This window comes from Exophiala viscosa, assembly GCF_022695815.1.
Source record: "Exophiala viscosa unplaced genomic scaffold EDD37scaffold_16, whole genome shotgun sequence".
Lineage (NCBI taxonomy): Eukaryota > Fungi > Ascomycota > Eurotiomycetes > Chaetothyriales > Herpotrichiellaceae > Exophiala > Exophiala viscosa.
The window spans coordinates 208,640-223,678 of NW_026944368.1; the positions used below are offsets into that span (position 1 = coordinate 208,640).

At 51.5% G+C, this 15,039-nt stretch overlaps 7 protein-coding genes across 7 annotated transcripts; 3 read left to right on the top strand and 4 right to left on the bottom strand.

Annotated features, from left to right (window-relative positions):
- Positions 1 to 175: 175 nt before the first annotated feature.
- Positions 176 to 1,233, bottom strand: EDD37DRAFT_570685 (GPR1/FUN34/yaaH family-domain-containing protein; the record flags this gene model as incomplete). Its single annotated transcript, XM_062814291.1, has 5 exons — positions 176 to 340; positions 397 to 796; positions 857 to 931; positions 986 to 1,065; positions 1,117 to 1,233. 5 exons carry the CDS (start codon positions 1,231 to 1,233, stop codon positions 176 to 178), a joined length of 837 nt encoding a protein of 278 aa, XP_062665549.1.
- A 1,101-nt stretch (positions 1,234 to 2,334) lies between these two features.
- On the top strand, positions 2,335 to 4,293 carry EDD37DRAFT_642834 (uncharacterized protein). Its single transcript, XM_062817391.1, has 2 exons — positions 2,335 to 3,080; positions 3,147 to 4,293. Exons 1-2 carry the CDS (start codon positions 2,666 to 2,668, stop codon positions 4,199 to 4,201), a joined length of 1,470 nt encoding a protein of 489 aa, XP_062665550.1. The 5' UTR covers positions 2,335 to 2,665; the 3' UTR covers positions 4,202 to 4,293.
- Positions 4,294 to 4,632: 339 nt separating this feature from the next.
- EDD37DRAFT_203386 (glutamate decarboxylase) lies at positions 4,633 to 6,724 on the bottom strand. The gene is made up of 4 exons (XM_062810200.1): positions 6,199 to 6,724; positions 6,118 to 6,145; positions 4,901 to 6,066; positions 4,633 to 4,847 (listed from the first exon to the last, which is right to left on the bottom strand). Exons 1-4 carry the CDS (start codon positions 6,456 to 6,458, stop codon positions 4,733 to 4,735), a joined length of 1,569 nt encoding a protein of 522 aa, XP_062665551.1. The 5' UTR covers positions 6,459 to 6,724; the 3' UTR covers positions 4,633 to 4,732.
- A 631-nt stretch (positions 6,725 to 7,355) lies between these two features.
- EDD37DRAFT_654558 (uncharacterized protein) lies at positions 7,356 to 8,671 on the bottom strand (the record flags this gene model as incomplete). The annotated part of the gene is made up of 4 exons (XM_062818690.1): positions 7,356 to 8,091; positions 8,135 to 8,398; positions 8,447 to 8,585; positions 8,635 to 8,671. The coding sequence occupies 4 exons, from the start codon at positions 8,669 to 8,671 to the stop codon at positions 7,356 to 7,358; spliced, it is 1,176 nt and encodes a 391-aa protein (XP_062665552.1).
- A 920-nt stretch (positions 8,672 to 9,591) lies between these two features.
- On the top strand, positions 9,592 to 10,677 carry EDD37DRAFT_570814 (acyl transferase/acyl hydrolase/lysophospholipase; the record flags this gene model as incomplete). The annotated part of the gene is made up of 1 exon (XM_062814300.1): positions 9,592 to 10,677. A coding segment is annotated over one exon (1,086 nt), but the record flags the coding sequence as incomplete, so codon positions are not given.
- Positions 10,678 to 12,026: 1,349 nt separating this feature from the next.
- Positions 12,027 to 12,403, top strand: EDD37DRAFT_654560 (uncharacterized protein; the record flags this gene model as incomplete). Its single annotated transcript, XM_062818691.1, has 2 exons — positions 12,027 to 12,110; positions 12,194 to 12,403. 2 exons carry the CDS (start codon positions 12,027 to 12,029, stop codon positions 12,401 to 12,403), a joined length of 294 nt encoding a protein of 97 aa, XP_062665554.1.
- A 295-nt stretch (positions 12,404 to 12,698) lies between these two features.
- Positions 12,699 to 14,880, bottom strand: EDD37DRAFT_660153 (uncharacterized protein; the record flags this gene model as incomplete). The annotated part of the gene is made up of 5 exons (XM_062819090.1): positions 12,699 to 13,700; positions 13,759 to 13,983; positions 14,040 to 14,144; positions 14,200 to 14,349; positions 14,809 to 14,880. 5 exons carry the CDS (start codon positions 14,878 to 14,880, stop codon positions 12,699 to 12,701), a joined length of 1,554 nt encoding a protein of 517 aa, XP_062665555.1.
- Positions 14,881 to 15,039: the final 159 nt, after the last annotated feature.

Here is a 15,039-nt window from a genome sequence, read left to right on the forward strand (position 1 = left end):
CCGTGACAATGACCGCAAGGAGCATGTTATTAGCTAGATGCATGGACGCTGTGTCAAGACATGTACAAAGCACTGCTCATGCCGTCAATCGGCATGGTCTCTCCGTTGTCTGTTCCATTGATGTACCTCCGAGCTACTCCTACCTTCAACTCGACTCATGTGTTGTATCGTCTCTTCAAGCCTCTTTCTCAGCCCTACCCAACTCAACATCAGTTCTGGGCCAGAAATGACTAAGATCGCCCACAGGCAGCGTGATAGCCAAACGCATTTCAGCAGCCATCATCACAAAGCACATATACCAGCCAAGAATACCGACGATGAACAGCAAAGCTCCTCCGGTCTATTCATTATACATGGTCAGCATTCTTTCTGCATGTAGGCCTTGGGCCAACTTACCACCTGCAACGTATGAGCAGTCGCATACTCACCCCTGCTGACCTTCCAGTACGCGCCACTGAGGACCCAGCAGGCGATCGTGACGAACAAGAAGATACCGGCAAACACGCAATTCGTCTTGAGCGTGAAGATGAAGTAGGTAAACAGCGCGAAGCCCCAGATGATCAAGTACAGCGCAATGACGGCGTTATATGCCTTGGTGGCTTCTCCCGCAACAGAGTCAGTGCCGCTTGTTGAGTATGGCGCACCAAGACCTAGCGTGGGTAATTGCAACATGCCGAAACTAAGCCAGAAGACGGCGAAAAGGCCGCAGACCATCATGGAGAAGAAGTTGCCCATGATCCATTCGAAGATGACAGTCAGAATGAGTAGGACTGGACCAACGAAGAAGAAAATGCCGCTGCACAAGTGTCAGCAGGGTGCGTTGCCAGTAATTTCCACGGGTGAAATATGTACTTACACGACGGGATACAGGCCCGAGGCACCGCCCCAGCCCATCTCGACCATTGCAAAGGTCATTGTAGAAATAACGAAGCTGGTTTTGCATTAGTGTGTGTGGTTTAGAGATACTACCCTGGAGGGTACTCACCCAACAAAGCCTAGAGGAGTAGGGTTGGCAAAGCGTCTGATGTTGTCGCCGGCATGCGGGGTCTTGGGTGTCAAGTAGAGCTGTTATGTTCGATTAGCATGTGGCTGCGCCTCTTGGGGTGCACTGCATACCTTCTCGAAGAGTTCAGGACTGATGGAAATGGCGCCAGAAGAGACAACGTGCGACAGGTTCGGCTTCTCCGAGATCATGTCCGGGTCGTACGAGTCTGCTCGGCCTGCGGACGACATTTTGGAGTCTAACACCTACGTTTGTTCGGTCTGGGGCAGTATCAGCAGCTAAGGAAGAAGACCTGAGGCGAGGAGGACGAGGTCGGGCAAGCCATGCCACTCGGGCTACCGGGCTCTTTATGTTCCTCTCCTGACAGCTGCAAGATCGTTAGGTCACCCGGGTCAGAAAACGTGGGGCCTCCACAGGAGTCTGGACAGTGCGGGTGCCAATCGCGATCTTGGGTTGGCAGTCATGACTGCGTTCGAGCATGTAAAAGGATGCATCGGTGACAGAAGTATGACCTTGCTGGCAGGACATACGTCCGGTGGCTGAACGTCGCGTGGTTCGACTGGACCGGGGCCGCGGCGGAGAACAGGTTAGTCAGGTCACGACCACTGAAGAAGTATTCCAAGGCAGCGGTGCAATTTGTTTAGACGAATGTCACCCTGTAGACGCAAGGATCGCCAGGACGTGACTGGACGATTCATCCTGGTCAGCGTGAGGTGGCCTACCTTGAACAACCCCGCAAATGCGTATTCATGTTGCGTGATTGGCATTGAGACCAGATTCTTCGGTGAGCCTTGCTTTATGGCTTGACTCACGTACATGTTGCAGAAGTCCTGTGGGCATAGAGCGCTGGTGGAGAGGAAATCCTGGAGAGCTGCCAGGTGGAAGGGATGTGTAATGGACGATCACCGCCTCCATAAACTGTCCCCGCAAGTCAAGGAGGAGATGGAAGTACCGAAGCTGAAAATGGAAAAGGAGCTGGGGCTGGGATATGTACAGGGGGCGTTCCCCAGATACAGACTAGTACTGCTCGGGAAATTCTGCTGATTCGGCACTTGGTCATCAAGGACCTCGCAATCGAGAGGGGATGCTGAGATCATGGCGTTCCTTATGTTGCTGTAGAATTTGGAATTGTTTTCTGGGGCTGGTCTAGCCTTTCAAGTGAGTCAAGTCGAGATATTCACAATGGTAATGTCGAGAAGAAAGGATGGTGCATGTATATATCCACGTTGAAGGTTGAACGTCTTGTCCATTTATGCTTTGCCGGATAAACATTCCGCCGACGGAGGTTCTTAGTCTTTATCTTGTTTCCACCTCCTCTGACAACGACAATGGTATGGAAGGGCAACTGTGCTATTCCACCTGCCAGTACTGCACTTCTTTGCACTGCAGTCGACATGATGTGACTCTCACGCGGTAGGTAGATGTCTGTGAGTCCAAAATACCCCGGGACGCCCGCTATATTGGCCTTACTGGCTCATCACCACCACCTTGTTGCTTCACACAGCGACCGGTGCGGTATGGCGATGGCGCTAGTCACACCGCGCAAGCCTGCGCAGGCAGCGCGGTGTAGGTATTTGCACGTCGTGCAGTTCATACCACAACACCTCGTCAGTCAAGCTGTCGCGCGAGAGAGCGGCGTCCTCAGGCCGCTTAGTCGTCAAGATGGATTGTCTAGCATACGAGATCGCGCTCAAGATCGTCGACGAAATCCGTGACGACCGCACAGCGTTGGTCAACCTCGCGAAAACATGCAAGCACTTCTACGCCATGACTGAAGCGCATCGCTTTCGAAAAGTCCACCTTCGCACCAAGTCGGATTACTTGCTGCTCTTCCGTCATCTCCAAAGCAAAGACTCTCTACGCAATATGGTCGAGACACTTGTGATTGGCCCAGAGCTAGAGATGCCCACACCAGATTTCTGGCTACTAAGACGGACCATCAGGAGATTCCCCAGACTGAAGGACCTGTTGTTCCGCTACCCAGAAGAGATGGATGCAGACCATTTTGAAAGACTAGAATCTTACTATGCGACAAGCCGCCAGGCCCAGAGCATGACCACGAATACATTGCGTTCTTGTAAGTCTGTTGTTCGGATTCTCACCGATGTTCTGGGTACGGTCACTAAATGCATGCTTTGTTTAGGCACATTGGTCCTCTTCGACGAGATAGACCCACACCGACCTAGCAGAAAGATCTATCAGCTCGTCCGCCTCTATGACCTTCCAAGGCTCGAAGAATTGAACACTGTTGGAGCAAGGCTGTCTGAGCTTACTATCCATCTCTGGAAGCCAGCCAGGTCTAGCCCGTTGAAGATCTTACGCCTTGAAGACTGCCACAGCGACTTCATTCACCTCGTTTACCTACGCCCTCTCCTTAGCATCCCAAAAGCACTCCGGACGTTCTCATTCTCCATAGATGCCAACAGCTTCTATCATGATCATCCTCTACCTTACGTCTATGAAGACGTTGCAGAGCCATTCTACGACGATGTTGGAGAGCCATTTTACATGCAGAATCTCCTTAGGGTGCTGGGTGACTACCACGGGAAGTCACTGACTCGCTTAGAGCTGAAATTCAACTACACCAGAATCCTCGGCAGCACCTGCACGGAAGATACTCCGAGGGATTTGTTCAAGCATTTGCTGGCGAAATTCGTCGAACTCAAACACTTTGAGCTCGGCATGCGCATATGGGAATGGAGTGATTATCGACCGATTGAGCTTCATGGTATGGAACTGGAATCCGGCGGACATCGAACTCAAATACACCTCTTCTTGTCGACTCTTCCACATACTCTCGAATCCTTCAAGCTTCGCCTCATCGATGGCCCAGGTTGCCCAGTCACCGGCATGCAATACCTCTGCGAGAAGATCATTGAATGGAAGGCAGAACAGGTCGATCTCAAGCTCTTCGAGCTCGAATACGTCGAGAACAGAGATCCCACAACCACGGCCTGCATCATGCAGCGTGCGCAGATTGAGGAGACCGGAAAGGCTTTGAAGAAAGCAGGAATTCAGTTTCGTGTCTATGAGACTGTGGTGGAGAAGGCAGAGGCGAGAGGCATGGTCCATGGCCAGCATTTGCCGACGTTTGTGCGGGTGTACGACAGCTATGGCAATGGCGCATTCGTGGGTCAGGGAACCAAGATGGAGTTAATGGACGACTGGTACCGCAACTGCGGTGAGAGACTGTATTGAGATGACGGCGACCTCGATAGAATTTGCGAGGGTACTGCGTTGCAGGTGGCGCGCCTGACATAGGTAGTGAATGAGACAACCTCGATAAGCAGCTGGAAGGCTTCATTTTCAACGATCATACCTAGTGCCGATGTAGATGGCGCTCCTGACATGAATAACGACTAAGACAACCTCGATGTCCGGCTCCAGTTCTTCATCTCGAACGACAGTGTCCATAGCGATGTGGATGGCGCTCTTATCATAGGTATCGACATAGGATACTGCGAAAGCCGGCTACAGGACTTCGACTTCAACGATCTTGCCCGTAGCGATGCATAAGGCGCCCTCAACATAGGTAATGACTAAGTCTACTGCGATAGACAGCTGCAGGACTTCGTCTTCAATGATCTCGCTGAAATTGATTTTATTCTTCACTTCAAGAAGTGACTGCTGCATGAGCTACGGGTCCAGCATTTGCACATCTTCCCAAGTTTTGGTGTTCCGACACCCGTCTTTAACAGCCCACCTGAATCACAAACGGCAGGGCATGATCTAGCACACTGGGTGGCTCTTGCCATGTTTGCCTTGAAGCGAGTGCTTCTCATCCTTGTAGGGGTTTTTGGTACCCTTGGCGTGCTTACCTCTTGATGTGTTCTTGACGATGTGCCTAGAAGCCAAGATCAGTATTCTGTTTTTGACAAACAATGAAGGAACACGTACTCTTGGTAACGCTCCATTGTCTTCTTATCCATCTCTCCGAGCACTTGTAGTGCCGCTTTCAGGTCGGCGACGAGGCTGTCACAGCGCTGCTTGCTGAAGTCCTCACGAACGACAACACGCATCATCTTGAGACCTTCACTGTGTGGGGCCATGGTGTAGGCTGGGACGACCCATCCACGTTCACGGAGCTGATGAGCAATGGCAAACTCATCATAGAGCTGACCATGCTCAGGGTCCAGACGGAAGGCAACCACAGGCAGAGAACGGCCACCTCCTGGAGACATGACGATGAATCCCAAAGCCTTCACCTGAGCAGCGAGATAGTCCGATGTGCGAGTGAGGTTGGCCATGATGCTGCGGTACCCACGCTTGCCGAGACGGATCATTTGGTAGTATTGGGCGATGACATGGCTGGCACCCTTGCTGAAGTTTAGAGTGAATGATGCCTGATCGGCGCCCAAGTAGTTGATGTTGAAGATCAGTTCTTTAGGCAAAAACTCCGGTGATCTCCAAACGGTCCAGCCGACACCAGGATATACCAAGCCATATTTGTGACCCGAGACATTGATGCTGACCACCTTTTCTAGACGGAAGTCCCACATCAGGTTCGGGTCGACGAAAGGAACCACGAAGCCACCAGAAGCAGCGTCGACGTGGATGGGGCAGTCGATATTCTTGGCAACAAGCAGGTCATTGATCTTCTTGGTGTCTTCGTATTCACCGGTGTAAGTGAGACCGAGAACGCTACAGATGCCGATAGTGTTCTCGTCGACGAGGTTGACAGCTTCTTCAGGGTCCATGACATAGCGGGTACTGGTACAGTAGACGTATTTCTCCTCGACTTCGAAGTAGCGGGCAGCCTTTTCCCAGCAAACTTGGACTGCGCTGTTCATGACAATGTTTGGCTTGCTAGCATCTTTTCCTTCAGCTTTCCGCTTGTTTTGCCATTTCTTCTTCATGGCAAGAACGCTCAACATGATGGCCTCGCTGGAGCCGATAGTCGAGGTACCCATTGCATTGGATCCATCCTCGGACTCTGGGGCGTTGAAGAGGCGGGCGATCATGTTGACGCATCGGTTCTGAATCTCGGCAGTCTGAGGGTATTCTTCGTAATCAATGAAGTTCTTGGAGAAGGCTTCAGTCATAAGCTGTTCCGCCTCTGGTTCCTAGAAAACATATCAGTGTCTGTGGTAGCGTCGTAGGGTAGAGAGCATTACCATGAACGTAGTGACGAAGCTCGCAAGGCTAGAACACAGTCATTAGCGTATTCTCCTATGTGAGTCTCGGAACACACTCACTTCAGCATTGGGTTACCATCGAGACTGAGCTCATCCTTGATCATGCGGTATGCAACCTCCTTTGGCATCTCTCTCTCGGGCATCTCGTGGCTGGGGAGATCTTCTGCGGCAAACTTGGAGCCATAGACACTGGTGGAGAACTCATCCTCTCCAGGTGCTTCCAGCGAGATGTGTTCAAGGCCTGGGACCACTGACGCTCTACGGTCTGGGACGCCCTTGCCCTTTTGAGGGTCTGGCTTGACGCTCTGAAGGTTGACCATGTTGAATATTCTGGCTGGTGGAGGAAAGAATAGTACAACGGGCAACAAAGTAGTGATTCAAGAGGATTGAAGGTGAAAAGACTTTTGAAACACGGGATTATGACGTGCAAGAAAGGAGGAAGTAATGAAGACGAAGCGGTCAGAGTTGGCAAAGCATTTGAGACACAGAAGTTACGTTTGCACTTTTCCTGGTAATGGGTAGGTACAGCAAGCTACGTGATGATTGGGCGGGCGGGAGCTATGGTCAGCTTGAAACTTCGTAACGTGGTGACTTGTATGACGAAGCTTGCAATGGAATGTACCTCTCGGATAGTGATGAATGGCTGATGAGTGTAATGCAAGGTCTTCCCGGAGGGAGGCCAATTCAACTTTTTTGGTGGTGATGACGATTGACCATTGGCGGGGTTGTAGGTGCCATAACTTTAGAGGGGCGCAGTCAAGGGCCACTGGACCAACAAGCAACAAGCCACCCACGACAATCCACTCCAAGCATCAACTCTTGTCCAAACTATCACCCACGCAGCCATGCAGAGACGGGCCCTAGTGAGCTTGTCATTGCTTACTTCACCTTGTCCTTCGACCCTTTCCTTGTTCCTGTAACGCAGTACTTCCGAGCTGCAGACTGCAGTGTTCAGATGCGCAAGCTATTGGTGATGAACAATCGAACTCAAAACACCCCCCTTTTCACATCCCACAAGTCTGGTCCGCGGAGCACACCACGAATTCACGGCTCGCTTCTTCCCATCCGATCGATGATGGCCCCGGAGCTAAATGGCAACTGGTTCCGACCTGGCTGACGATTGATGTATTGACTGGTGTAAACAGATCATCACGCTGTCACAATCTCAGCAGCAGCGTCTAGGTACCACCACGTCCTCATAGCCTCCGAACCTTCCTTCAAGCCCTCGTGTTGACCCAGTACTGGCTCACTGCACCCCCTATCTCGGCCGCGCGGCCTTGTGATTCCCTTGATCGAGTTCGAAACAGTCGGATGGCATGAACATCGTTAAGAGACGCTTTCTCCAAGGAATAATCCGGTCCAAGATGATGGTACTTTTCGGCCCCAGAATCACCATACAAGCCCTTCAACCGGTCACGTATGTCCAATCGTCTCTGGCACTCCAGTCTCAGCGCACTTTCGCTAGGAGTGCTGGGCGTTGAATCGTGCTGCTGCACCTCATTTTGGCTGTCGTTGTCCACCGGCTTTTTTCCTTTCAGCGACGCTTCCTTCCTTCCAGGCCATGAAAACTTCCTCGTCAGACGAGCAATAGGGCCAATGGACATGGAGTCAAGAGTTTTGCAATCCTGCTCTGAAGGGATACCTGGGCCTATGTTAAGCAGGACCGAAATCTCCACGTCAGGGCCATACACGGTCAGTGCTTCATCGAGAGCCATTGATGAGATGGGATGTGACTGAGGAAATGTCTCGTCGAAGAAGACACTCTTCCCAACCTTGTATGGCTTCAAGAAGAATTTGGCGGCTCCGACTGCGGCGAAGGCTTGCGAAGTGCGACACTTTCTGGGCTCTGGACCAGACAGCGTGCTCGCAGACTTGCCCTCAAGGTTGTATGATCTGAAGAGCTCGTACTCGGTTCCTTGTTTGTTCCGTCCTTGTTTGATACCCACGGCAAATCTACAAGAGTCAGCAACATCATAAAATGGATATCCTGACTTACGCCTGTGCACATCTGGTTTGGCCTCTTTCGAAAACGTTTGGTGCCGGCGACTCTTCCCTCAACAGTGTTGCATCCAAATTATACCGCAGCAACGTATCCTCGACCACAGAGACAAGTTGGTCTTGATCGAGCTTGAAAGCACGATTTCGCCGTGGCCACCTGGAGGTGTTCCGATCGCTGTCTACCTTTCTCGCAATCTCCATGTACACTGCCATACATGTTGCAACGTCGAGACGATATCGTCCAAGCAACAATGCAATCCATCTAGATTCTATGTCAGAAAGGCGCAGACACAGGTTCGGAATTACTTACCCGCCAGTGCCGACACCACATATGATATCGAACAGCTCGTGGGGGGCTGGAATTCTCGCAGCTTTGTTTTCTTTGGCGATTGCTTGACACACTGCACAGATGCTGCTCAGTGTCGCCAGTGCCTGCAATCCACCTCCATCTGCCAAAGTCAGCCACGAGGTTACAGCGGGGTACAAAATTTAACTCACCCAAGGTAAGGATTTTGAGAGATTGCTGGTTATTCATTCTTTGTTTCTTTGTTGTTGCCGTGGCCTCTTTCGACGATTACTGCAGGCGATCTTATTTGAACACTTGTGGAAGCAGACCCATGACCTGTTTCTACGTAATATCGGTATGAGGGTTTTTGATCTCTAAAGTCACACTGCAGGCCGCGCAGAATGGTCACCTGAGCATTGTCGCGCCTGCCGACCCTTCTTCACTGCGTACGCCTGGTGACATCAACATATCTATGGCTATCAGACTGCCTAGTCATCAGCCGGGCGCAACTTCGCCTCATTGCACTGCCTGGCTTCTCTTTGTCGCCCGCCTTGCACAAAGTTGTGGCAGTTGGTGTTTCAGCCCGCATGAGCATCGCCCGTTTCGCCGCTAGATGAGCATGCAGCCTGATGGTCCCATGTACCCATTGTCCAATCACAATCGACCACTACCTTTCATCCCTGCCTGACCCCCAACATTCTGCACACTTCAGTGGCCCTGCCGCACTGCATTTAGCGATCCGGCCTCAGACAGAATCCGTAGGTCAACGAAATAATGGCACTTTTGTCTGCGAGACTGTGCGCCTGGAGAGACTTCATTGGCAGAGCCTCGTGGCCTTCGAGGTTTCTGTTATGTCAGAATGCTGGGGTCAGAGACCTTTCCTTGTCCCCCTGATGTATGCGGGTGACTTGTCATGCACAAGGGTTCGTTCAGCTTTATATTGCTCTGTATCTTGTGCTCTTCTTGTACGATCCATCCTATTCACAATCACTTATCTCAATCTACCACTGCAAGAGCCTTCTATAACGACTACGAATACGAATACAACGAACTGGAACCCGTGCTAGCCTTCGCGTCTGGCACGGCGTGTCAACGAAGTCATGGAGCCTGCCCGTAAGGTTGCCCGTAAGGCTGCCGATGGAGACGCGGCGCCTTCCCGGCCCATCGCGATGGTCTCCTTGGATGGCGGTGGAGTGCGCGGTCTCTCATCACTGCTCATTTTGCGGCTCTTACTCGTCCTTGTCACCGAAGAGCTCGCTCGGAGGAACGTTGTACCCCACGGTCGTCCAACACTGAATCCGCAAGATGTTTTCGACATCGCCGTCGGTACCAGTACTGGTGGATTGATTGTCTTGATGATGGTCAAGTTGAACATGTCGATTGATGAGTGCATTCAACAATACAAAGTCCTTTCCAGCGAGATATTCGCGAAAGAACGGCCAGCATTGAAAAGGCTTTTTGGTTCCGACTGGTCAAAGTTCTCGGGCGAAGCACTCAGCAAAGCTATAGAAAAGCTGCTGGCATCAGAAGGGCATGCTCCCGATCTCAAACTACGCAGCGCGCATGCAAACAGTATGCAAGGGACTGTTCTCTGCCACGAAAAACCCAATCCGCATCCTATCTTCTTCTGTACCCACGAGTGCCAGGGCCCCTATCGACAACAGATGCTGGACTGTGACCTGGAGCTACGGCAAGCTGCACGTGCGACCTCAGCAGCCCCTTCATACTTTGAACCAATGGTAATCCGAGGGCGATCGTTTACGGATGGCGGGATAGGAGAAACCAACAACCCATCCTGGGAGGGAAAACTGCACTACCACAGAAACCACGGTCTCCGTGAGGAAGAGCGGATGGTCATGATCAATGTTGGGACCGGGACGTTACCTGAAGAATTCTATGAGGCTCACGATCAGGGAGCCCTGCGGCCTTGGTGGACTCGACTTGTGCCAAACGGTCTGGTAAACGCACTTGGTCTCGTGGCGGACCTCATTCACATTGCTACCGAATCAGAAGGACCTGCTGCACGCCTCGCCGTCATATCCGACATGCTTCCCGATCAGTTTTTCTTTGAACGATTCAGCGCCGATACAGGCATTCATGGCATCAAACTAGATAATTGGCGAGCAGTCACAGATAAGGATGGTCCAAGTGAGATCGAAGTGAAGACAAATACCTACCTAGGAAAGCCAGAAGTACGCCAACGCATGGTCGCTGCCGCCAAGAAACTTGCCGATGTCTACGTGGTCAGGAACAGCTTCACAATCGCTACTGAAGAGCCGGTGGACGCCATTCGTACCGTGGCCCCTACTGGTGTCCCTCCTGGGACCCTCCAGCATGATGTTGCAAGAGTCGACCTGGTCAGCTCAGACGGTCGCTTGGAAGATATCGCAAGTGTCGACCCAGTCAGCTCAGGCGGTCGCTTGGAAGATATCGCAAGGATTGATCTGTCTATTGAATTGGGCCTCTCCCGACGCAGTGCGTCGGGCAACAACCATGGTATGGGAGGGCAACAGACTATAAGAGGTCGAATCGAAGTGCTCGGCCCCATTCCCGCAACAGGCGACACCGCGCCCAGTCTGGTGTCGGGCTCCGACCCTACACGCTCACCGGAGCTTTCTGCACCCTCTACTCCGGAACCTGCCCGCAGGTATCTTCCAGAAGTTGCCATTGACACAGCAGAAGTACTTCAAGGCCAAGGGGAACAGTTCGAGAACAACAAGGTCGTTCCTATACGGGCACTGCAGGTGGTCAATCCTCCATCTTCGACATCATCACCAACCAGGAAGTCCCGGCGGGCATCCACTTATCCACCGCAATCTAAAAGAAATGAAACTGAACAAGGATAAGTTACTGTCATTTGAGTAGCGTCTCGTTTGCAAAGGGTGGAAGCATCGTTCACAACGATAGAAGGTATCGGCGTAGGGAGGGTGGGAGTCAGAGGGACAAATGGCACAGCCTGAGGGTATGAGTACAGACTACTGTAAAGACGTTACTCGGAATAGAAAATCTCTTCCTTCACGGTCATATTGTGGAAATGCTGAGACGATGAAGATGTATAATATCACAATACGATTGATGACCATCACGGAAAAGTTATGATGGTCATCTGAATTGCCATCCCCATTTCTGATGTTCTATGAACTCAAACGTCGATCATCCTCGGTAAGCACACCCGCGTTGATATTCCACAACATGTCCGCGCCGGGGACGCCTACTTGACACTTTATAAATGCCTAAACATGATGCAATCCGCTGAGGTCCTGTGAAGACGTTGACGGCCTGGCTGAGGTCATGGCACGATGCTGGCAGTTGAATGGACGGAGCACACAGAGTTATGCGCATGGCATCACTCCTTCGCTCCGCTCTGCTTTGGCCCGTACGGAGATACTATGATGGACATACATCATATTTCCTTCTCGAGGCCACTGGGGCATCGTACTCCTGGTATATAGACCGCGCTGAGACCGGAACTTGATGCCTCAGGTTGCCTTCCTATCACACAATATCTTGAATACTTTGAGATTTGATGTCGCCCAGCCAACCTAGCCTACTATTCGAACCGTCCAGCACAACCGACAGCACCTCAAATTCCGCGCAGAACAAAATGTCAGGCCTCGAACAAGGAGCCAGGGCTACGACCCAGAGTCTCAACGAGGAGACGTCGATGCCTGAACATGCTGACCGAGCGGTAAGTCTCTTTGCCTCCACCCTTGAAACTCCCAACTCAGGCCCTCGGGGTTGAAACTGACAATACCTGATGTGGCCCTATAGGACCTAAACACTTCCACCGGCACCGGCAAGTCGATCCTTGACTCTAAGGGCGGAATTGGCAAGCAATTCACGACTGATGGGCTACTGGGTGGTACGGCCCAGAAAGTCGGTGGCCCTCTGGACAAGGACGGAACCATTGGAAAACAATTCACTGAGAATGGTTCACTGGGCGGAGCGGTACAGAGCCTTGCAGACAAAATGAAGAGGTAGTGACTCTTTCCAGGACAGTATAACCATATTGTGGCAGGGACAAAAGTACGTCGTACGCGGTATGTCATAAGAGCATGAATTGTATGTTGTGGAAGAGATATATTTCTCGGGTGGCTGTCATATGAACATGCACGAAAAACATATCTCAATCCGACCTGGTTATATCATTGACAACAATTCCAACATAAGTTCGTAAAAAACGTGACACATGTTTCATAGGCAACATCACAAGAGAAGTGTCATATAACGCGTGAAGGGGAAAGGAGCTGTCCGTATCCACCATAGCCCAGCAGGCTCAAATCCAGCCATGTTCCCATCTCTTTGCGGGATCAACCGTGGAATTTTCCTTTTGCAAATCATCAATCATGCTCTGCAACGCGATCTCGCTCCGAGTCGGCCGCGTCTGAGTGTTCCCGAGATAATAGCTGTCAATATCAATCTCGGAGAAATCGATCTCTGACGGGTCTTCGTCGTAAAGGGAACTTGCTGCATAAGACGGTGGTCCTGTCCGCTCGGGTTGCATATGTGGGTATGGCGGCCGGTCGTAGTTTGGGTTCCAGTGCTGACCGGGCATCTGTGGTGTCATCCCTTCGATATATGGAGACCGTTCAATAACGGGAGACAAAACGTCTGGAAGACGATAACCATGGAGTTGTCGTCTTGGAGGAGGATATGCGGGGTGTGCGGTTCGTGGAAGTTGCACCTCTGGAAGCTCCCTGTGCCCACCAAAGCTGTGCTGACGAACATTGTGCTCACCGACAACCGCTTGGGTCGAATCGGATCTGCCGATGGAGTACACCCTGGACAGAATGTGCTCGGTCCAGTCCTCTTTCTCATCGCCATAGAACGCTGGCCCGGGCGAATCGATGTGGTGAGGCTTTTCCTGGTATACTGGGGGAGCATGCTCGATTTCAAGTTCGTGGCCAAAATCTTTTGACTTGCCACTTTGACCGGACCAACTTGATCTCAAGGTTGTCCCGAATGTCCACATTTCCCACATCACATGTCCCAGAGAGGGTAGACACGCGGTAATGACGCCCAGATTCATGACGATTTGTACCCATGTCTGGAAGGAGATCAAATCCCATGTCGGGTCCTTTGATACAATCACTGCCTGAAGATGGTATATTTGTGGTACAGTCACTATCGGCAAAGCCAGCCGCGTGCCGAAGAGAGCGCAGACAAATATCTTTTTATCTCGGGATGTGGACACTTTACACATCATGATGATGAGGAGAATGAGGGTGATACCGTCGATGGCAATGCTAGCGACGATGAAGGCGGTTAGGAAGGTTTCCTGAGGTCAATAGAGTCAGTGAGGAAGGCTTTGACTGGTTGGGGAGAGCGTGACTAACGCGGTCCACGCATCTGTTCGTGGCAACTACCCACGGAGTGGGAAGGGTACATTGAAACGCAAGAACTGAGAGGGCGAGGGCAGAATACACTGCAATAAGGCCGAGGAGGCAGTTGCAGCCAATTCGAACAGGTCGCTGCGGTTCGACATGTTTTATGAGCAGGACCACAATGACTTGCGTCAAAGAAAGTACGGCTTGAAACAGGAGATTTCCAGCATAGATCAGCTATACAACGGTCAGATTGTTGCCAGCAGCACAGTATACTTTGCTTGAAAGCCTACCTTTTCATATAATGATATCTGATCCGCTGTTAAGGAGTCGAGATGGCTGCCCAGGCCACTCGATAGAGCTACTCGCACACAAGCACTTTGCAGGAGGGCAAAGACCTGAAATCGGGTCAGCCCCTAATCCCCCAGAGATTCCGATCGAAGATGTACTCACCAGAGCCAAAGGCAGTAGGATATCAGCGGCTTCAACAAGCTTACTGATTCGATATCGTGCTATACCTCGCACTAAAACCACCAACAATGAAACACCCACGAGTACTATTGTCAGAATTGCTAACAACGACCCATGGTATTCAGCATCCGCCTGCACCGCACTCGCCATGAGTATGTCCAGGAAAACCGCGTCAGCTCATCTGGTGAATCGACATTGATTGTAGAGGTCCGAGGGAACAATGTGCTCGAACAGGCCACCCTCTACGTATATGAGAGAGCGCCCATGCACCAAGCACCAGAGCCATGGCCAGGCTGAGGATGGACGTGCACCTCCACGACTCCTTCACGTCAGAACACGCCGGTCTGGGAGCATTGACCACGAAAAGAGCGTCGGATAGGGCTGCGAGAACTGCGGGTTAGTCATGAGCTGGGCCAAATGGGTTCACATGCGACAAAGACAAGTGTCGAAGAAGTTTTCAAAAGTGTCAAAGCTTCCGGATTCGGCCTTGACTGGCAGGGGTTGAACGAACATGGATATCGGATTGGGTGATGAATTGAGATCTCATGGTCAATCTCTGTCCCATTCGGCACAGAAATCGGGGCGTATCACGGATAGCAATCCATATCGTGTTCTGGCGTGATAAGCTTCGCAACCTGTACTGGCGCTCACCTCACAGGCCATCGTTCATAAGTAAGCGTGAGTCCTTCAGGCGCCTCTCACGATGTGGGAGCAGCCATTGACGAACGCCTGCGGTAAGATTGTCTCTCTTCAAGCCTACCCAAACCTCTCGATATAGCCATGTAGGGATCGCGAAGTAATGATGCAAAAAGCATGAAATGT

Bases quoted from the DNA above. Each gene is read 5' to 3' on its own strand.
- EDD37DRAFT_642834 (XM_062817391.1), top strand. From the start codon at position 2,666: ATGGATTGTCTAGCATACGAGATCGCGCTCAAGATCGTCGACGAAATC. The intron at 3,081-3,146 runs GTAAGTCTGTTG...TGCTTTGTTTAG, and splicing joins CACGAATACATTGCGTTCTT to GCACATTGGTCCTCTTCGAC.
- EDD37DRAFT_203386 (XM_062810200.1), bottom strand. From the start codon at position 6,458: ATGGTCAACCTTCAGAGCGTCAAGCCAGACCCTCAAAAGGGCAAGGGC. The intron at 6,146-6,198 runs GTGAGTGTGTTC...ACTGTGTTCTAG, and splicing joins GATGGTAACCCAATGCTGAA to CCTTGCGAGCTTCGTCACTA. The intron at 4,848-4,900 runs GTACGTGTTCCT...CTTGGCTTCTAG, and splicing joins ACAATGGAGCGTTACCAAGA to GCACATCGTCAAGAACACAT.